This window comes from Myzus persicae, unplaced genomic scaffold, assembly GCF_001856785.1.
Source record: "Myzus persicae strain clone G006 unplaced genomic scaffold, MPER_G0061.0, whole genome shotgun sequence".
Taxonomy (NCBI): Eukaryota; Metazoa; Arthropoda; class Insecta; order Hemiptera; family Aphididae; genus Myzus; species Myzus persicae.
The window spans coordinates 119431-143285 of NW_019103288.1; the positions used below are offsets into that span (position 1 = coordinate 119431).

The following is a 23855-nucleotide window of genomic DNA, read 5'->3' on the forward strand; positions in this document are numbered from 1 at the left end:
AGACAATTTAATCTATCTATTGCAAACGTTTACAATAGCAGCGATACAAAATCTTGCCGTAATTTCAGTCCTACTGAATTAGAAGCTTTCAAATTTGCACCTATAACTTCTGTAGACGTGGAAAGATCTTTTTGTCGCTACAAGAAGGTATTGCACCCCAATCGACGTCGATTTACATCACACAATTTTAAAAAGTACATGATTGATTATTGTTTTGCTGACGACGAGGGTCCTAATATTGAATAAATAGTAATATAAACAGTAATATACTAATAATATATAATTATAATTACAATAACTTTTTTTACACATCTTATATTTTTAATTACATATTTGGACAAAAATAAATACAAGTATGTGTACAGATTTTTGAGTTTTAAATACATACGAGTATAAATCCACACCCTAGTCATGATCATCTAGTAGTATAATTACTTATTTCTATTTAACGGCGTCATAATTAAAAGAATTTCTTAATTATCATATTACAGTTTTCTTCTAGTTTTCTTATAATCTAGCTCAGTAACTTTATGTAGTAAAATACCTAACTTGAAAATTTTCTGTATATTTTTTCACTCGCTTGAAATAAATCTTAACTTAAAAAAAAAAAATGCATAATGTACGAAAAATAATAATGCCGATGTTAGACTGTTTCAAATCTTTACGATTCAGATAATATTATGTTTTGTATTAGGTACAACACGATACCTGAAATCCATCAAGTAAAACTAGAAATTTTGTTTTATTTAAAACATCAATTTTCTAAACACTTGAAACATAAAATATAAAAAAAAAGTGAAATTTTGGAACATTCACAGTATTCAGTAGTTACAAAATATAAACAATAATACCTTTGTTGTAACATAAACAATCTAATGTTACATCAAAATTATTATTATTTAACACTCAACTGTGAAGTTAACTTTAAAGATTATATTTGCACAAAAGTCAACAAATATTTTTATACAACATTACATATTATGTGTGTGTGTGTAGTGCTAATGTGCATGTTTATATTCTATTCACAATAAGAATATACTTCCAGCTACTGCGCAAGGGCGGGGCAATACTACATGGCAGGTTTATACATGGGTGACTGGGTGGGGGTGACAAACGGGCGTTGCCTGACCGTCGCCGACGAAAACTGGTCGCCGTCGTTCTCGTTTCTTGTAGTGAATATAGTATTCGTATACCTGTTCAGTTTATATGAAGATAAAAGCACTGACGACATTAAATAAAGACAAGAATAGATTAGCTGGGCGACAGTTCTCTTCAGACACGGATCAGTGACATGCTGACTTTGAGTAGCTACATATCGTAGACCATATCGGTCTAGTTTGTAAGTATTTATGTGACTATTATTTATTTATTAATAATATAATAATATATTATAGAAACATTTAACAGTTTAGGTTACTAATTTAAAGATTATTATATCCACCCTTGGTTATGCCTATTACACCAATAGCCTTTAGAGTCCGAAAACTCTCCCGGGATTTCTTATACCTTACTGGTTACCCCCGGATCCAGTTACATTATTTTTACTTTTCCTATAATATTATATATAGTTTGGTAAATATTGTAAAACTGATTATTTTAATGAACAGAAAAATATATTATGAATGTATAAAAATATAATTGAAGATATCATGAAATTGAAACAGCAGACTTTGTTATTTACATCAGCTATTATTTTCTGGCTTACCTATAGGGTAGACTAGACATTAGTCGTTAGGCCCAAGACTAGATATTCTTTTGCTATACCTTAAGAAGCATTTATATCTTAATTTAATTATTTTTTGATTAAAAAAGAAAGGAAACTTGTGATTAATGTATTCCGCTGATTTAAAAAAATAACATTTTGTTGTTTCAGTATTTTGTTAGAATATATTTTCATGTACACTATTATTTAACAATAATGCATATACAAATATAAACAAAACTGTTTATTCGTAAAATTATAAAACAAAATATATTTCTAAATTTCCTCTCTTTTTTTTTTACTTTTTGTCTCTGTAAAAAACAATATTCTCTTGATATAATACTTAGAATTGTAAATAACTAGATAACATTATCATGTAGAGCTGATATTATGCATTACGTTAACGAAATGCTGTCAACAGCACACGTGAAGAATGTGGCATACATTGTACTAATACAACTTATATTTTTTTCTTTGCGTGCATGATTTATTAAACATTTTTCTCGAACTACCTAATCACACTAAGTTATAAGAAATATATGTATTTTTTTCGGTACCATCAGGTTTTCGAACTAATTTTACTACATTATTTTATTAACTAACAATTAAAAATAATAACACTAAATATTAATATTTTCAATTATATATGTTTTTTTAAAACCATTTTTGCTTGACCTAAAAACTTGAAAATTTAACTCAAAATTCGTCATAAGTTTAAATTTGTGTAAATGAGAAAAAAGGTCACCCTAAATTCACAATAATATTATACAAGCTACTGAAAATTGTCTCAATCGTGAAAATTGCTAACTATTTTGAGTTACAAATTTATAAAAAAGTTTCTTTTTAAATATAAAGTTTGAAAATTAAATCTATACCTACTTTTGTCAAAAAAAAAAATGACTGGAAGGTTAAATTTCTTTTTTATGATCGTTTGAAGTTCAAATTTCTACATCGTATATTTAGATTTTAATACCCATAAAATAATATTTTTCTTATTTTGTTATGGTTCAAAAATAAATAATAGTGGATATTTTACATTTTCACCAAATGTTTATTTTAACATTTACTGTTCATGATAATATGTTTAAAATATTTTGACTCTTTTTAAATACAAATCTTCAACTTTTTCATTTTTTTCTTGAAATATCAATAAAGTTAAAAATGTATAAGTTTGTTCAATTTTTATAGCTAAAAGATTCACAATTTAAAACAAGTTTTTTCATACTTCCAAAGTAGATCATTGAATCAGTTTTGGTTTACATTTTTTTAGAACACCTTATATCCGTATATTGTGTCCGTCAGTCCGTCCATTTGTTATTTATTTATATTTTTAAAAGTATTAAATAATAACAATATTTTTGAGTACACAAATTTAAATTTAGCCTGGAGCTTACGTAAACCATTTTGTACTGATTTTGAATGGTTTTGTCAACACTCTGTATATATGTATACTATAATAATATTATATATAGTATATATACTATATATAATATTAATATATAACATTATTATTTATTGGATTTATAATATTATAACGTTAAACGAATTACTTTAGATATTTTAATGAAAACAACTTTAATGAGTTTATAAAACATTATTTGATTATAGATGAACAATATCTTGATACATACACCAATCGATCAGTTTAATGCCTAACCGAAAGTTGAGCAAAAATAAAAACTTTTTGATCCACAAATCAATGAATGGACTGCTATTACTAATATATTCAATGGTGAGTCCGAATATACATTTAAGATTATTTATGAACAGCAAAAATATTTTTAGTAACTTATGTATTTATCAGTGAAACCTCCCTTAACGGACACCTCTAAATAGCGGACACCTCCAAATAGCGGACGTTTTTTCAGAGACGGGGACATTTTCACTATGTATGTATAGGAAAACCTCTAAATACAGGACACTCTAAGTAACGGACACTTTATTATGACACTGATATTAATCATTTTTATCTTAAATTAAGAATTATTTTGGAATAACAAAATAAAAACCTCAATTATTAAGTTATCTTATGTGTACATTATTAAACTGTATATGAAAATCTTATCTTTTCCGTTCAGTCACTTTATCGCGTCAACGAAATATTGTAACTAATGCATTGTCCTAAGTGCGTTTAGTTGTGATTATGATCCCAATATACGAACGTTTTGGCATTGCTAGCAGTAAAAGGCATACGTAAATATATTTCTTCTATCGAAATACAAAATAGTTCATTGTACTCAAACACAGTCCAATTAGAAAATGCCTTAACACACGAAATAATTACGCCTGCAATTAGTAAACAAACTAGAGTAACAGATTTTTTTCAGAAATGTTAGTTTTTATTTTTATTGTGTATTTTATTAAAGAAAAAAAAAAATATAAAATAAAATTATTGAATTTATTTATTTTTTGAAAAATATGTTTTCCTCTAAATAGCGGACAAAATTTCGGCGACCGAGAGTGTCCGCTATTCAGAGGTTTCACTGTATTTGCAATAATAATAATAAATTTTGTAATAATATATTCAAGATTCGAAAAAAATGTATGTCTACATTGTCATACTTAATAATCTTGCCATACACTATATTTAGTAAATATTTAAAAAAAACACTACCTATGATTTTATAGTCACAATTACTATTAAAGAAGATGAATGAATATAATATTTTGAATTAATAAACATAAAGTATATGATGATGTATCATACTCGATAATTATTTATTTATTAAAACAGATTATTATTATTATTCCCTGATACCATAAACTCAGATTTAGTAATAAACATTAAACAAAATAACAGTATGATTTTACAATTATCTACAATGATAAATTATTATGTTTTCTTTAGATTCTGTTGTTTGCATCATTTAGTTGTGCACAGATAGCGGAGTCAATCAGTACCAGTTGCGAAAATGAATTAACATGCACCAAATGTACAATCAAAGCTCAGTGTGTATGGTCATTAGATCAACAGGCGTGTGTAAGCAACACTAGTTTAAAGAATTCAAGTTTGATAGTCCACAGTGAAGAGAAATGTCCACGGTTTTTGGTATCAAGTAAACGTGAATATAATAATGAATTTAGTTTTTTGAAATACACTGTTAAGATATTGAACGATTCAGTAGGTTTCATTGATTTTCTTAACAAAAATAATTTTACTTGCAATTCTTCATCGATAGATGTTCATACTGAGATAAATAACAACGAAATAGTATGTTCAACACAAGTTAAGAAATCATACTTCACAGATAACAAGAAGAAGTCATTTACTGCATTTATTTATGTCAAGTTTAATGGTGTAATACTGTGGTTGGACAACATTTCTGATCATTATGCAACAATTTATGAACGCCCGTGTGTCGAGAACGTTAAGGACGCAGATTGTGCGACTTGCACGTGGAATGATGATGGTTTCTCACACTACGTTAGATTGTGTTCAGCCGAAAACACCTGTGAGGGTCACAACGAGTTGTATATGATGCACAACGGTATTGGTCAATTCTGGAATTTTTCTTCCCAAAAAGTCAAGGATAGATGTGCAGAAATAAACGTGACATCCGTCGTTCCTCTATCTGGGTCACTAACCGCTGACACGGAAATAAAGATCACATTGAAGAACCACTATATATTTTCGAAGAACCAACACTCAAATGTAACAGTGGCGGGAAAGGTTTGTAAGCAAATCTGGTGGACAGGAACCGATACGATCACTTGCATCATGTCACCACCGCCCGACGATACATATGATGAACCACCGTCCGGTCCGGTCTCAGTTATGTACAAATCAGATAAAGGTGAGTTGAATGTCGAGTCATCGCAAACATTCCAGTTTGACGTCGGTACTATGTGCGGCAAACCTCGTCCTGTGCTTAGCTTGAGACAAGAACTCTATGGGGTAGAGCAGGGTGGCACTACCGTAAAGTTAAACGGCTTTCGGTTCATCAAACCTTGCATTGCATCTCCCGCCCGAATGTTCGTGAAGCTTCCAAACGGCACCATGCAGTTCGCGTCCAAAAATTGTGATACACCGACCGATGACAATTACATGGTCTGTCGAGCGCCAGAAATGAATAGAACTAATGGTTGGGATGTAAACGCGCCTAATTTTACACGGGCGTTGAACTTCGGACTGGAAGTGATGAACTTCGTCACGAATGAGTCACTGCTCGTGAACGGTCCATTGATCAGTTATTACCACGTCTTGGAAGACTATCAGCCAGAGGAATTCGAAATAAAATCAGATGGTTCGGTGGCCGTCTACGGTAACCACTTAAGGCACATGCATCCGGACGTCTTTATAAAATTCAAAGATTCAACTATGTATGAGAAATGCAATTTCACCTTAGCCGAAGAACATAGTTTTGTGTGCAAGCCCATCACGCCCATCGTCGATTCGGCCGTGATAAATATCACGATTGGCGATTTTTTAACGTATAAGCTTAAAAAACGCCCATGCGATTTCATCAAACTTATCTGGTTTTTTATCGTGATTTCCCTAACGGTGATTCTTTCAGTCTCGGCTTATTGTTATCGAATTCGTAATAGGCATGACGTGCATAAAACAATCCATGACCCACCTGTGAATTTAACAGACATAAATACACGGACAGCACTATTACAGTGTTAATCTATATCTCTATCGTCTATACTCTATACTACTGTATAAAATGAAGTCGCTTTCTTTTGTTTGAAATAAACTTCCGAACTACTCATTCAATCGTTGTGCAATTTTTTTTAAATTAAAGAGGATATCACAGAGAAAGGTTTAGCCATAAATTTATTCCGATAAAGTCAATAAATAATTAGTTATTATTAATTAAAATAAACGTGTAAACTGTATACCTATACCTTTTTTAGTAAGGAATAGTCACTGGCTGAAAATAAATAACAATCAAACTCGACAACTACAGATGCTTCTATAGGCAGGTCGGTATCGACGTGGAGTAAAAACAACTATTATAATTCTTTAGTTTAGCAAAAAAAAATTTTATCTATTATTAGTATTTATAATCAATGGCGTTACATTAGTTATTAGTAAAAAATAACTAATAACTAATCTAATCTTTACTTATTTTTTATCATTTTTTTAATCACCATCTTAATATACAGGCTAATTTCTGTTCAACATGTAGGCAAATTATTTAGTATTACGTTCAGGGACTGGAACCGTACCGAAAAGAACCGGTTTTGGAACCGAAACACTTTGAATTTTGTGAACCGGAACCTCACCGAAATTCTAATTTAAATTAATTTAAAAACCGTAACTTTACCGGAACCGATATTCTTTTGTAGGTAAAGGTTTCTTACGATTAATTTCGTTTTTGTAATAATTATATTATTTTTATTTTTATTTGTCATTATTTTAATCATTATTATAAGGATTTATAATATTCAAAAATAATCATTCAATTATACCTACAGAGTACAGAGTTCGAGTGTCTGAGACGTGTCACTAAGACTAAAGTATTAATAATTCTACGTAATAACTGATAATGTATTAATAGGAATTTCCAGCAAAAATTAAAGTCGTTATTCACTGCACAATATACACTTATAGGTCTTCTAGTTACCACAATAATAAGAAATTCATAAAATATGTTTATAAATAACTGCGAATGTTATGGGCTACAACGCTTATATAGTATTGTTATCTAACGCGTACCTACAGCACGCCTAAATGCGTTTCTTTCTGTGATTTGTTACTGTTCATTATACTCATTATAGTGTCTACTGTCTAGTTCTCTAGTGTCTATAGCCGTGGGGTCTAGCTTCGATATTTTAAACTTTGTATTCTATATCATTATGGGTCGTATGCTTTCGTCAACAATGTTGAGCATTTACTTGAAAATTTGAAAATACTAATATTTTTTAAAGAATCGAAATTGAATCAAATTTTTAAGTATAAAACCTAAACAGAAAACGAATTTTAATTTTATAAGAACCGAAAAGAACCGAAATCTAAATTAAAAAACCGAAAAGGAACCGAAACCGAAATTTTAATTTCTTTTAAAACCGAAAAGAAACCGAAATTTTAGATTTTCTTAGAACCGAACCGGAATCGGAACCGTAAAAATCATCAAGGTTCCAGTCCCTGAATTTACGTTTGCCGGGTTAGCTATTATTGTAGCTGTTATTATATAATGTAAAAAAAATGTCAGGTTCAACTAAGGTGACTTTTGCCGGGGCAACGCCGGGTGGGACACCTAGTTATAATTAATTTTTATGTATTCAAAAATAAAATTAATATTAAATATAAAAAAATAGCTAATATACACTAGATATTTGGTTTACTTACATATTTTATTAGTTGTTTATGTTCCACCATTAATTTAACATATTTTGTGGCATTGTATAACTATCATGTTAAATGTGTCAATGGTGATTTATTATTTGTCTTTCATAATTTAAGGTTTTTTTATATTTTATCCTTAAAATTATAAACAAATTGTTATGGCGACCAAAAAGAAAAGTAATAATGAGTATTGTTTACGTCATTTTCAAAACTCACTATTATACAGAATTGTTTTATTGATTATATCTTACATACATATTTATTTTATGTATGATAAATTTTAAAATACAAAAAGGGGGCCTTGGTTCACAGAGATGAAACCCAAAATTGTGTCAGTAGATACGGGATTGGTAAATCGGACAAAATGACCTTTTTATGTTTAAATGGATCCTGGGAAAAACAATTTATTAGGTATGTTGAGTCCCGAAATTTAGTTTTGATTTGTTTTATCTATGTAAGACATACTCAAGTCAACTTGAGTTTTTTAAATTTAATTTCTTCAAATCAACCCAACTCTTTTTATAGATATTTGACGTGTATTTTACACTTTCATAATGTATTAATAATTTAAATCATCAAGGTTAGGTTAGGTTAATAGGTAAATAATATACATTTTTGTTTGTCAATCAAATGGGGTAATTGAAAGACTATATCTTTAATATTACGATGTAATTCTGTCACAATAATATTATTTTCAGCTCATTAGATTATTTTAAGATAAATTCTTTGATACATTTATGTCATATATAATAAAAATAATTTACATTTGCGATATTTTTGATGGACAATTACCAAAAAATTAGTATTTTAATTTTTTTTTACCGCACATTTTTTAGATGAATATTTTTGCATCAAATTTCGTGAAGCGTTTGTCACTGGATACTATTTACTGGATATCATGAATAACGGAAAGCGATAATTTTTACAGTGTATTTTGAAACCCATTAAGATGTTGTATTGCCCCCTTAACAGGTATTATATATTGATCGACAAAAGTGGTAAATTTTGCATTATAATTTGAATAATAAAATAAAAATGAATAAAATGCAATGTGATTATATTGCCAGCTTTAAAATAAGAGATATAATTATGTTTATTGAAAATTTAGTATATATTTACTGCCGTTTAAATATTTTTATAATTTGATAGAACGGTCTAGTTACATATCACAATGTCATTAGCATATTATCATAATGTTTTAATTTTTAATACACATAATTTTGTAAACAGTAATATAAATATTGTATACTCACATTAATTATTGATGATTAATTATATGAGCGTGGGTTTAGTTGCATTATCTATAGCTTATTTAAAACCGAATGAAGTTTGATAAATGATTTATTCAAATATACACTTTTACGCCAAACGTTGACAATGATGCATATATGTGTGTGCGATTATATTTTATAATTATATTCAAGTATAATATAAGCTTTATAATTATTATTTTTTTTATTAAAAAGTGTATATTCCAAATATTTACCAACTAGTTATTCAACAAATTGTATAATACATATTTTGTAACTCGGGAAGATCTATCCTCAATCAAAATGTTGGTAATAAAGTTGTTCAATAAATTATTTTGTATTTGATCGTCAGCAATATCCATTATATCGAAGAAATAAACTATAATATGCTCACTGTCACTGTTAAAGTATAGGTATTTGGATTTCATAAATACTACTCCTTATCATAACTATTGTTGAATGCCCATATATGTAAATTAGACATTTTTTTCAAACCTTTACAATTTTAATAAAAAAATGTATATTATTATTAAATATAATCAATGGCATAATTTGATATATTAAATTATATTGATACTGTTATTTAGGAAACATCAGTTACAATAGTGTTATTTTTGTCTTTGCTTTACAGCTTACAATAATTTCTTAAAATTAAACAATAATTCAGTGCCACAAATTTAGACAAGCTTCGTTCCTTTTTAATGTTTTAATATTAGAGAGTAAATTTAATTTAGTATTTACTTATTAATCTTATAGGAATTAACTAATCACATTTTCTGTGGTTGATTGGAGATGTTTTTTCGATGCATAAATTATATTGTGATATTTTAAACAGTTGTATTATAGTTTCAAAATTAAAATATCAAGAAATTAATTACCTAACCGGGTAGGTTATGACTCTTCTGTAAATTAAATGTCTAGAGAGTCACTGTAATGGATATGATAAATTTGAATTAAATAATATAAAATCATTGCAAAAAATATTCTAAGAGAAGCCCTTATACTATTAGTTAGTACTTTGTAGAAATATTTTATGATATTATTGTGATTAAAGTACCTAATTTTTTTCTATATTATAGGAATTGGTTCAAACAACAATAGGTTAAATTCATTTTTGTCGAAAAAATTGCATTTTAAAATGTCATAATCTGTATTAAATATTATAATATAGGTACAAAAATTAATTAATTAATTAATTACTACATTTTCAAATACCCATGAATAAAATATTTGAATTACAACAAAATAACTAATATGGTTTTTTCTTTGTTTAAATAATAGATTCCGTCCAAATTTGAACTTAAAATGCATAAAAAAAAATATATGTACATATTTGTTTAGTTTTTTTGTTTATAGTATGAACTATTTACAAGAATCCTGATTTAAATTTCCAATCCTTCGCAATAAAAATTGAACGTTTTATAGGTACACTTTAAGCTACAAAATAATTTATAGATTTTCAAGATTTTTATGAATTTCATGTCATAATTTGAATTTCAAATATCTATAAGAAAACATTTTCTTATGGTTTTAAATAGTACGAAAAGAATCAAAATATTTTGAAAATGCTATGATGTATAGAAAATATAATTATTAATATATATATATATAATTTTTAAACAACAATTTAAAGTTTAAAGTTTAAATTATCTATGATAATTTTTTTTTTTTGAGTTACATAAAAAAAACTTAATAATTGTTGTCAAAAACTGGTTTTGCGTGAATATCTTCGTTTTTCTATAATGTACTTTGGGTTTTTCCCGACACTTTTATTAACTTCTGAGCGCTAACCAAATTCACTTTAATTAAAAGTACATCGCCTACAATTGAACTGAAGTAGCTCACAAAAACAGTGCAAAACCTGTTTCAAAAAAAATTCTTCAGGTCACCGTGCTGTTTTGTATAGTCTGTGCATAGAATATATTAAGTTATTTTATTCATAGCTATAGGTCCATATTGTAAATTCTAATATTTTCTTTGAAGTAAAAATATTAAAGTTATCTATCATAAAATAATTGTTTATAATCTATTATAGCAATATATATAGATGAACAATATATTGGGACGTAAAACATTTGGGCAGCATCATGGCTGATTGCAGAATGTTAAGCAAAAATAAAAATAATCTGAATCATTATTTTTTGAATGGATCGCTTGTACTTTTATATACAATGGTAAGTACAAATTCAAATTTAAAATTAAATTTTACTTTTTTTTGTATATTTCTTTATAGTTCAAAATGTTTGATATTTGGTATAATATTTAAGTACCTACAATTATTTGTCATTGAGTTACACCAGTGTTAAGATAATTCTTTTTTAAAAATGATCTAATTTCATTCTCAATATCCTTAACATATGAACTAGTTGCAGATCCTTATTCCTTATTCAAGGACAGAATTTGCTCAAATAAACTCTATATAGTTTTTGTTTTATTTTAACAAAGTTATGTAAAGTATGCAGTATAAGGAAAATAACTTTTTATTTATAATGAGAGGTAAAGAATAACGATCAAATATTAAACGTAAACCAACTAAAAATATCTTCTTTATTTAACAATAATAGGGAGAATTTAAAGTGGTTTAAAAGTATTGTTCAAAAATCGAGCTTTCCAAATTTGTACATAATGATACATTTATCGATTTCTGTTCCACTAAGTTCTGATCTAGTGAAAAAACAGTAAATAGTTTCACCAATACTTTCAGTTAATACTTATTTAAGGTCAACTTATGTTGAAAAATCGATCATTTCAGTTGTCTACCTTAGCTATTGAAAAACATTTATCAAATGTTCTAAATACAGCCAAAAAAAAATATATTATGTTTCCTATATCAATTGTTTAATTTCCACTTATATTATAAGAAAACTAAAAACTCGAATTTGTAACTAAAATAATATAATATATTTTAATAATTTAATGTTTACCTAATTCCACTTTTTTAATCATTCATATACGAAGTATACAAACAATAATAATCAAATACAATTTTAATTTATTTTTTTTCGGGATAAGGGATGTAGGGGCTCTGCCCCCACTTTCTATATTACTTATTATAAAAATGCTGGGCAAATGCTGAAACCACTCAAATTTTAAGTTCTAGTTACGCCTTTCCAGTTTTGACACTAATAAATTATGATTTCTGTAGACTTTGCTGTTTGAATCACATGGTAGCATACTGCAAGGATTGTCGTACAATGATGCCAAATGTTCAGATGCAATGACGTGTACCACTTGTACAATCAAATATCTGTGTCAATGGTCCCTAAAACAACAGACATGTATAAGCTGTATCCCATTCAACTCTTCAAGCTTAATGGTATCTAATATAGTAGATTGTCCACGAATTTCAGTTGAAAAAATATATCATGATGATAAATATTTTATTAACTTGAAATACATTGTAAAGGTATTAAAAGATTCAGTAGGTTTTTCGGACTATCTTCTCACAAATGACATGTATTGCATAAGACAAACATCAAGATTGAAATATCCGGTGGAGAAAAAAAACGATGAATTTATATGTTCAATGAAAATGGGAAAATTATACCATAAATTATTGAATGTACAATCATTTACAGAATTTATTTTTGTGAAGTTCAATGAAGTCATGCTGCGGTTTGATTATGTCTCCGATCACTATGTTACGTTTCATGAGCATGATATATGTGCCTTCGAAGGATTGCACAACTGTGTGACTTGCGCATGGAATAACAACAAGTTTTCAAACTACTTGAAATGGTGTACGTCCGAATATACCTGTGAGGTTCGAAAGGAGTTTTACAACTTGAATAACAACGCCGAGCCACCATCAAGATATTTCGACTACCCGGGATATGAAGAAGTGTATTTGACGAACAAATGTCAAGATGTAAACGTGACGAAGGTAGATCCGTTATCAGGGCCACAATCAGGTGGCACGTCCGTAACGATCGTCATTAGAAACCACAGGATACTTGCGGACAACCGAACCGTAATGGTGACGGTCGCAGGAACTGTGTGCACGAACCCTAGAACGTCCGGACCCGATACGATCACTTGCACCACCTCACCATTGGTGAATGCCACAAATGGAACATTGAAAGGTCCCGTTCTGGTCAAGTACTGGTCAAATAATGCTGGATTGACAATAGAGTCTTCACAACAATTTAAGTTTGACGTCGGCCCTATCTGTGGCACTCCCAGTCCCGTGCTGGACCAGAATCAACAACTTAGCGCCTTACTGTCCGGCGGCATCGCTGTGGCAGTCCGGGGTGCACATTTCGTTGAACCATGCGTTGTATTCCCCGCCCGACTCTTCATCATGTGGCCAAACGGCACCATGGTGTTTGCGTCAAGTAATTGTGATCCACCGGTCAACGACACGTATATGACCTGCCAATCTCCCAGACTGGATTTCCCGGGCGTTGACGAGAGATGGATGCTTAATTTCGGGATCAACGTGATGAACTTCACAAGGAATCAGTCATTGTTCATTGACGGTCCGCCATTCGGGTTTTCGGTGTATTTAGATCCGGTGCTGGTGGACTTTGAAATAGACGGAGCCGGTTCAGTAGTCGTCAACGGTCGCCACTTGCAGCACCTTCGGCCAGTCGATATCCTGATACGGGTCTTGGATCCTTCGGCCACGGATTGTGTAGTTGTTTCACTTACACAAAAAAGTATAGTATGTGAACCGACCACGCCCATTGCTCCAGCTGCTGTCGTGTTGCTCAAGATCTTGGTAAAAATCGGTGATTCTTTGTCATATACCCTACTCAATAAACCGCCACTCCCTAATGACGATCCTTCCAATCTTCCAAGTCACGACAATCCGTTCACACTATCCAGCTGGTTTCACGCAATCATCGCCTTGACAACATCTCTGCTGTTTGTTTACGCGTTGGCCCATTGCCTAAATACCAAAAATGGGTACAATTTGTCGGAAAGCATTCATCATACACTGGTAGACTCCGCAGAATAGTAGGTTTGACCTACCTTAACCTACACATTTACACTGAGCTGTAGTTTTAAATCAATAGTTTATTAGACAGATAAATTTAAAATGGCTGTAATTATAGTTCAAGCATAATATATTACTCTATAGTAAAAGGTTTAAAAAAAAATGTCATTAAACGATATTATAATAAACAAAACTGGTGTTCTAATTATGATTCCAGATAGCAATGCTCGATAAGTATAAAAAATATTAATGTAATAGTAATAATAAGTATAAAATAATTAGTACTAACTGTCTAATGTCTAACTGAAGAAATACTTAAGGAGCGTCATAATTATTTTTATTAATGTATAATACATTTATAGTACATTTAAATTAATGATTTTTTTAAAATGTAATATTTTATTAAAATTCTAACTTAATCTTTCAATTCTCAATTTTTGACGAAATTGAGAATATTTTGTTGAAAATATACACAAATAACTTTTAGAATATTACAAATAATTTGATTTAGTTGAATGTTTTGAGCATTTTGATCACTAGCTGCTTTAGAATCACTAATAAATATGCTCACTTTGTTCTATTATACTAAACTTGTATAACTCAATCACCGTCGATACGTCAATTTATTTAATTAATTATTAAAGTTCTTCTAAAACTAAGTAATGCAAGTATTGTGTCCAAAAATTAAAGACAATGATCAGATTGATTTTAGTGCAAATGGAATTGATTATGGATAGGTTCTAAAAAAATTTATGTTGTAGTATTAAGGACTTAGTAAAATCAGTTTTCTTTCATTCTTTCAAAAAATGTTAAAATTAATTTTTTTTTTTTAATATTATTGAAAAATTACTTAAATATTGAACTATGTATTTTAAAATTCATTAAGTTTAGAAAATAAAACATAGACAATATATTTTAATAAGTAAATATAATATGACATTTAATGGTTTGTTCTTATTGTCTGCTTAAATGAAAAAGTTATACTGTCAATAATAAGTAATAACTTATAAATTAGATAGATGTTAATTACGTATTACAATTAAGTACACAGTTGTATCGTAATTATATAGAGAGTTACATTATATTAGCATAAAATGTTTACGCATTGATAGTGATAGGATAATATATAATTAAGCGATGATAGTAATCCGAGGATATATTACTATTTTTTCTGAATACGTTTTCTATAACTAATTGTTTGAGTACATTTTAAATATGTGTTTATCAATATAAACACAAGTTTGCTTTACAACTCTGAAATTACAATCAAATTTGTTTTAGTAAATTTCAAGCATAAGATTTGAATATAATTTGAGTTGTATAATACTCTTTTAAGCTTACCGGCTTAAAAATGTCAAATAAATTATTATTGATATTATGACCGAAATTTTTTATTTTAAAAAAAATTATGTACTTTAGATGATGAATTCAGAGCTAAATTACTATCGGTGTAAGTGTGAATAAATTGACTAAAATAATTAATGCTAATCTAATATAACCATCAGATTCAGGTATCCCATCAAAATTATTATTGACAGTTGAAAGTTATTACTGTATTACTAAAGTTATACCTTTTATCCATATATAAAATATTGTATGTATTATTTCGTTCGTATATCAGTGAAATTAACTACAATAAAATAATAATATACTATTAATATGAATCATAAAATCTTATTAAACATACTACCTAGCTTTAGAATTAATAATTCGAGCTTAAATTGGTTTAGAAGCTATTTGCATAATAGAAAACAGTCGGTGAAAATTAATGAAGTAAATGGTAACACATATGGAATTAAGAGTGGTGTACCTCAGGGTAGTGTTCTTGGACCCATTCTATTTATAATATATATTAACGAAATTTGTGATATTAATTTTAATGGGTCGATACTTACTTATGCTGATGACACTTGTCTTCTATTCTCACACAAATCATGGGATGGGGTATATGAGAAAGCCTGCAGAGGTTTCAATCAGATAATAAACATTTCAAACAATAGAAATCTATCCCTGAATGTTGATAAAACTGTGTTTATGCCATTTTCAATTAATAAAACAGATTGTAACTTCAATACTATAGCAGTACATGGCTGCGTCAATAATAAAATATGTAATCAGGAAAACTGTAAAATAATTAAAATAATTAGTAAAATTCGTTATTTGGGTGTTATATTTGATAACAACTTAAAATGGAATTTTCATTTTAACAATTTATTAGGAAAGCTACGTTTTAGTACATTTAAATTGATCAAACTCAAAAACATTGTACCTAAACAAACAATGAAAATAGTATATTTTGCACTGTATCAATCAAATTTCCAATATGGTCTATTGGTATGGGGTGGCCTTCGGGATAACATATTAAATGCACTAATAGTAAATCAAAATAATATAGTCAGAATTTGCCTAAATAAATTCACTCTAGAAGGATCTACGAAAGCAAACTATAAAGAACTTGGTGTATTGCCAATAAGGTTTTTGTATAAAAAAATTGTTATTATGCACTTGGTTAAGAAATTTAACTTAGATAAATATCATAAAGAGTTAAGCAATAAAAGAGAATTGAGGAGATTTGATTTGACTGTTAATTATACAAATAAATCTTTTGGTCAGTGTTTTGTAGATTATCTTGGACCAACGTTTTTCAATTCTATGCCTTTTGAGTTAAAAAAAAAAATACTTGGGGTTGAAAGGATTAATATTAAAGGCTTGGTATATAAATATTTATTTCTTGAAGTAAATAATGAGTCGATATAATTTTATTTTTATGTCTCAGCTTTATAAATATTAATCTTTGAGGTTTTATTTGTGTATCTTAAGCTAATATAATATGTTTATTTTATATTTCATTCTTATCATGTACCTTTTCTTGATAATATTTCTAAACTTTATTTGTATATTTAGCTTTATATGTACTTAGAACTTTTACTATATATCTTGTAAATTCTATAATTTTTAAAAAATTGTATCATATATTATATAATAACTCTCTTTCTCCAACACAAGCTTTGCTTAAAGGAGAAAGATAGGTAATCGAAAATGTTACTCAATAATAATATGTGTATTTGTGTCTTTTTCGATTAATAAAAAAAAAAATAAATAATTTTGATTGTCATTACTTAACTGATACCAAATAACAAAACCGCATGAATTAAAACAACTTAGACAAGCAATGATAATAAGTTACATTTCAATATTTAAATTTTATAATTATTCACAATTTATTTCATATTTAAGACTAATTTCCCTAGCAACATTTTTAACTCTAGAGAATATGCCACTGCCTACATGGCTACATTAGAAAATAATAATTTTAAATTAAATTTCACCAACACCATATTGACTAGTCTAATAATTTAATCAAACTTCTAGTTTCAGTATTTGGTAAGTAACTAAGTAAGCTTGGAATTAAACTTCGTAATTTATTGATTTGTTAAAGACAATCGACATACAACAAAATTTAAGATTCATTACATGGAAAGCAAACCTCCTGTTTCAGAAACAGTTGAACTGGGCAATTTTCTATCAAAAACCAATATCATTTTTGTCGAAATCGGGGTTTCGATAAAAACTCCCGTATTTCCTTAATTTTTTTTTTTTTGTTTTTCCTGCCACTTTTGAAAACTATTGAGAATTTTTTGCTTTTGAAACGTTTAACCATTAACTTTCCTACCAGAAAAGATTGAAGAAAATCGAAGCACTTACTCCCCCGAAACTCGGCAAAATTCATTCCATCGGCTCGCCCCGTGCGCACTCCTATGATGATTGTGGTAAGCGTTTTACACGGCGCTGCTCGGCATGGCTCGTGCGCACTATCTTTTCGGTCTTCATATTGCCTATACTAAACTCCTTAAAATTGGTGTGTTAGCAATCCTCTCCCCCCGCCGCAACACCATAATAATTCATCAAACGTTTGAGAACATTTTTCAAACGCCACATTGGCTACACTGAATTTTGACTACATTTTGAAATTTTGAAATTTTGAATATCCGTTGAAATGTCAAGCCTTATCACTGTTGATAGAAACGTTCTATGGCCATTCAAATATTCAATCATTGTCCGTAACTACAACGTTCAGTCTACAGCTTAATGGCGCAAAACCGTACTTCGATTGTTGTTTGTTGTTAAATGCCTACGATGATGTATGATTTTTTCTAATATTTTCTATTGTTGTAAACCAACGCTTAGTCACTCATTATTGTTTATTATAGAATACGAACAAGATATGAACAATTGAACAATAAGAACCATCGGTAATTCATTAATGCGCAATGGAGTCATCGGTACCCAATAGTAGTACGAGTAAGTATTTAAATTATTAATATTCATCGAAAATATACAGTTTTTTAATTAGAAATGGAAAGTCAGGAACCCCTTTTTCATTCATTCCGTTGTATATTTCGGAACAATTCTAGTTTAGCAACCTATCGAATTTTATTAGATTTTTTTCAATTTTTATTTTATTTACATCAGGTTCCCAAATTGTTCACGGTACAATCCATTTTTGATAATACTTAAATTGTGTGGTAATCACACATAACTAATGACCTTTATTTGTTTGTTTCATTGTTGTTGCTATCTTTGCGATAACTTAGTATGACAGTGACGGTGACAAGTAAATAGTTCACCTTATATTTATGGCTGACAATCATTAATAAGAATAAATCTGAACATTAATGTAGGTTCAATATTGGTAGTAAACACTACAGAAAACACTATCATATTTATTTGACTATATAGGTACTTAAAATATATCATTTCTTAAATATATTTTTATATTATTGTAATCTGTTAGGTATTAAATATTTTATATTAAAAAAAAAATATATATACTTCATAAAGTTAACCAGAATAAATCCATTCACACAACCTTTACCCTCAGACATATTCCTTGTCCTGGTATTGTTCTATACGGAATTCCAATTCCCTATTCTCCAAAAATGACATACCTCAACCTTACTTTAGATCAAAGATTAAAGTGGGCTCATCATATTAAAATCAAAAGATAATCTTTGAATCATCGTCTTTGCTTACATAAACCCTTATTATCCAATAATAATCACACCTCTATTAGAACAAAACTGCTTGTGTACAAAACACTATTAAAACCACTATGGACCTACGGCCTTCAGCTTTGGGGTAATGCGAAAAAGACAAACTTTTCAAAATATTGCGCTTAGAAAACTAATGGCCCTACGTGTCAAATCATACACTACACACTGACTTAAAACTTAACACAATAAACGATGAAGCTAAAATATTTTATAAAAGATTCCATTACCGTCTAAATAATCACCCAAATCAATTAATAAAAAACTTGGCCACTCCCTCAATACCTGGAATCCTCCGAGACGTCGGAAGCGTAANTATAATAACTCTCTTTCTCCAACACAAGCTTTGCTTAAAGGAGAAAGATAATCGAAAATGTTACTCAATAATAATATGTGTATTTGTGTCTTTTTTGATTAATAAAAAAAAAAAAAAATATATAAACAATCGTTCAACTATTTAATTACATACGCATAATTTATGTATCTTTAAATGCATGGATACAAACATCATCATTTTAGAAATAGTTTTTGGACTCCAGTTCTGTGCGATTAAATGTACCATACCTAATTTATTAAATATTTATTTTTTTAACTAATTAAATATATTTTCGAAACACGGCGTTATAGATAGACAAAACAGGTACACGACAGTCGATTGCTACGACATCCTCCGTGAATTGGATAATATGTAGTTAAAAAAAAAACATGAAGGTCACCCAATATACATATAAGTTATGGACTGGCGGACACCCCGGAACCGGCGACTCGAGGGGTGTACAGTGACGCCTCTGTTCAGAAGTTGGTCGGCGACTCCATCCATCCTAAACGGCGCAGCAAAACATGCGCCGGACGAATCTCTTCATCCGGCTCCACGTCGTGCGACGCCGTTTAGGATGGATGGGGTCGACGACCAACTTCTGAACAGAGGCGTCACTGTATACCCCTCGAGTCGCCAGTTCCGGGGTCTCCGCTAGTCCAAAACTTATATGTATATTGGGCCCTGAGGACCACAGACTCCGCGCTGATCAGCCTCCCGAAAGTTCGCTGGTCTCCCAGACTTTGGGCGATGTTGCTGGAAGTTTCGGCGCCGGTTGCACGGACGTACACGATGAGTTATCGATATGTCCGGTTCTGCGTATCCATCGAATCTACTGCACCGTTCTCCTGCAGCGACGTGCTGTATCCTGCGAACTTCACAACAGACATCTCGTGGTCTGGTGGACTGGATGGGGGGTCCGTTTTGTTCGAGTACGTCGGACAGCTCACGTGGCTTGCAGGGTTGCTCGGCCGGGGTGGACAAATGCAGACGGATTTCGGAGTCTCCTGCTGCAACTGGTTGACGACAAATCGTGGCCACGTTCGGCGTGGACGGCGCTTGTCTTTTAAACGCCGGCCATGTGTCAACCCGTGTCGAAAATGTGGTCAGAATGTGGAACTTTGCCGACCTCAACTCTTCGAATATCATATGCATTTTTTCTCCTTCCGTCAACTGCAGGATAACAGGTTTGTCGTTAGAAGCCATCGTACACATATGATATTATGACTTGAGCGCGACAATGATATAAAAATTAAATACTGGTGATGTACAGAACATTACTATACGCACGTAGATGCTTTGAGGTAGCTTAGCTAGTAAGTAGTGATCAAAACGTCAAAATAATTTTCGAGAGACAAACATAATTTATACTAGTCAAATCTATCGTGACGATGTTTTGTTGATTTTTTATCGGCCAGAAAAGTATTAGGGACTCCATTAAATATTATTATTAATGCATTGATTTAAAATTTAAAAAAAAAAAAAAATGTTTTGATTATACGACCAAGACAAAAGAATTATCTCAAATAGTGTATTATATGTTTATAGGTACAACTTATGGCTGTATTAATTATAGTCTATTAAATATAAACAAAGTGTATTTATAATTAATACTATTTGCCTTACATAATATGCACATCATTGCCCTTTAAAAATGCCAACTCTATATGAGACTCGCTTGTGATAATGTGATCAGTATATTATCAACTAGGCTATCCGCATGTGGTGGATTGCGGACCCCGCTAGGTGCAAGGTGCACACTCTATATGAATAATATGTTTAATTTTAATTTTATTAATTATTTTGATCGAGTACATGCTGATGAGCGGCTATAAGTGTACCTCAGCTGACAGCCACTTTAGTAGGCAATGTACTAAAATTAGAATTGATGCATGCTTAAACCTGATCTGCTCGATTAACCAATGTCACCCGAAAAATTAAAAAAAATACCAAGTTCTACTAAAAAATTAAGAAAGTTGAGAGTAAAATTAGTAATTAATTAAAATAAACTTGTAAATTGTATACCTATAATATGTTGTATGACACGGCGGCCCGTGGGTGACTTAAGTTTGTTTAAAATTTTAAGCATAATTGCTTGAAGTAACCATGACGAACAAACATTTATCAAAAAATTCACCGTAAAATTTTTCATTAACCTTCCGATTGATTCCACTTTAAAATGAGCAATAAGAAAGTATAAATGAACTGTTTTATATCGTAGATGAAAGATAGATAAATCTGTTTAAAATGATAAGCAATAAACGTGATGCCTCGACTAAGGGAAATAGGGATTTATTTTCATGTACATTGATAGATATAGATAGATTGTAGAACTTTACTTCTCAGAATAATTCATATCTACTAACCGATCAAACACATATAGTTAGACGGACAAAAAGTTATGGTTGCATGTCGCTTTGAAAACCCACATTTCGCCGTGCTGTAGAATATGTATATAGATATACAATTTGTGCGTAAGCAATTTATTTTTGACGATTTCAACCCTTTAAAATCAAAATTTTGAAAAATCCTTTCTTGGTAGAACTTGGCATTATAATACTAATCCATTCTCAAAATTTCAATTCGATAACTCAAATAAGTTCGGCTCTGCGTTGATTATTGCTAAAGTAACTTTCTTTTATACATAGAGGTTTTAGGTTAAAATTGGAACGGTTAGGTTAGGTTAGTAACTGCATACAGTTACAATTTTAGTCATCTTGTTATAATTTAAAATATTTTTGTTTTTGAACTTAAGCGCGGTGACTAAGGCCGGTCATTCGCTGTTGTAGGGGTTATGAACTGTGGTAGGGGTAAGTTTGGTACGGTAGGTTGTTGTTACGATTGTTACGGTTGTTATGGTAGGTAGCAAACACATGTATGTGTGGCAAGGTTTTTAACTACTATGAACCCGGCTGGTCACCCATCCGGGAGATAGTAGCTGTGGCCGTTACTTACTTCCAGTCACCTTCCGCGACGTAGCAGCCAACGCGTCACGCCAGGACACATTTAAAATATTATTCATGGGTTTTTGAAACTTTTATGAATACTATTATATTTTATAAGCACTATGATATTTTTAAATGCAGTGTTTACAGCAGAAATTTATTCAGTCTACTGAATTAAGTATTATCGTACTAATAATAACTAATGGTTAAATTAATTAATTTAATATCAATAATTTACTATTATTATGAAATATACTAATATTACACATTTGTAAATATAATATGTTTGTAGCAGTTTATATACTATACCTAGTATACGTAAATAATAATGATTATTATTTTTATGTTTGAGGATAATATTGTTATTACTTACGAGTATACAGCACGAGAAAAATAATTACAAAATTGATGATGAAATCAATAGTGTTTTGAACAATCTACTTTGTTGTGAAATCTGGTGGTGCACAGTAGTAGGCTGCAGTCACTAATGTGTGTTGTTACAAATTGCAAAATAATTATTATGATTTCATATAAATTTCTTTATTGTATTTTATTTTGTAGTTTATGACCTGTGAAAACCTTTTCTATTTACATTTAAAATTGAGTAACTACTATTGTAATATATTAGAAGTAAAGTTATGTGATTAAAATTAAAATACTAAAATATTTATACTCAATCGATTTTAACAAAAAACAATTGAGAATGTTTCAACTGAAGCAATACGAAAACAGTAGATATAATATTTGATTATGATAAATATTCGGCATATGCAGATATTATTAGTCGGTTTATAACTAAAAGACGCATATGAGCCGAATTGTTTCACTTATAATTTGAGATCCTATAAGCTCAATAGTCACAGCTATTGTATTCCTACATAGAAAGCCAAAAGTGTTCAGCTGAGGCTTATAGAATAAAAAAAAAAATACTCGAATCATTTATCATATCAGTTAAGATAATATTAAAATCGTAAGTGCATATTCGTGTATTTCTGCAAACAATTTATTAATCGTTATAGAAAAAAAGTTACAGATTAGGTACTATCCGCCAAAGGTGGATTGCCGTAATAGGTTTCATTGATCCCTGGGTAATATAACTAGTATTATGATATTATAATATGTTCGTATTTATGTTTTATAAAATATTATTATATTTCTGTTAAGTAATTTCCTGATTATATCCTCACAAAATTGTATTACTAAAAAGGTCCTTGAGTTAAATGTACTACATGAAAATAGATATCTTAAAATGTTGTGTACAATTCGCAATTTTGTCCCTTTGTTGGGACCAGCACAAATTTGCCCAATTAATCACATCCTTAAAGCATGATTTATAGGACGTGGTGTACACGCTGTTTAA

General features: G+C 29.8%; 2 protein-coding genes across 4 annotated transcripts; both read left to right on the plus strand.

The window, feature by feature from the left end:
• The first annotated feature begins 1180 nt into the window (after window positions 1-1180).
• On the plus strand, window positions 1181-6713 carry LOC111034172. Its single transcript, XM_022315248.1, has 3 exons — window positions 1181-1339; window positions 3311-3434; window positions 4551-6713. The coding sequence occupies exons 2-3, from the start codon at window positions 3351-3353 to the stop codon at window positions 6327-6329; spliced, it is 1863 nt and encodes a 620-aa protein (XP_022170940.1). The 5' UTR covers window positions 1181-1339; window positions 3311-3350; the 3' UTR covers window positions 6330-6713.
• Window positions 6714-7642: 929 nt separating this feature from the next.
• Window positions 7643-15040, plus strand: LOC111034169. 3 transcript variants are annotated; one of them, XM_022315246.1, is made up of 3 exons: window positions 7643-9657; window positions 11280-11418; window positions 12390-15040. In XM_022315246.1, the coding sequence occupies exons 2-3, from the start codon at window positions 11332-11334 to the stop codon at window positions 14202-14204; spliced, it is 1902 nt and encodes a 633-aa protein (XP_022170938.1). In that variant the 5' UTR covers window positions 7643-9657; window positions 11280-11331; the 3' UTR covers window positions 14205-15040. The 3 variants fall into 3 exon arrangements, with proteins under 3 accessions (XP_022170938.1, XP_022170939.1, XP_022170937.1); XM_022315247.1 differs by having other exon boundaries at window positions 7643-9553; XM_022315245.1 differs by having other exon boundaries at window positions 7643-9549.
• The last annotated feature ends 8815 nt before the right edge of the window (window positions 15041-23855 follow it).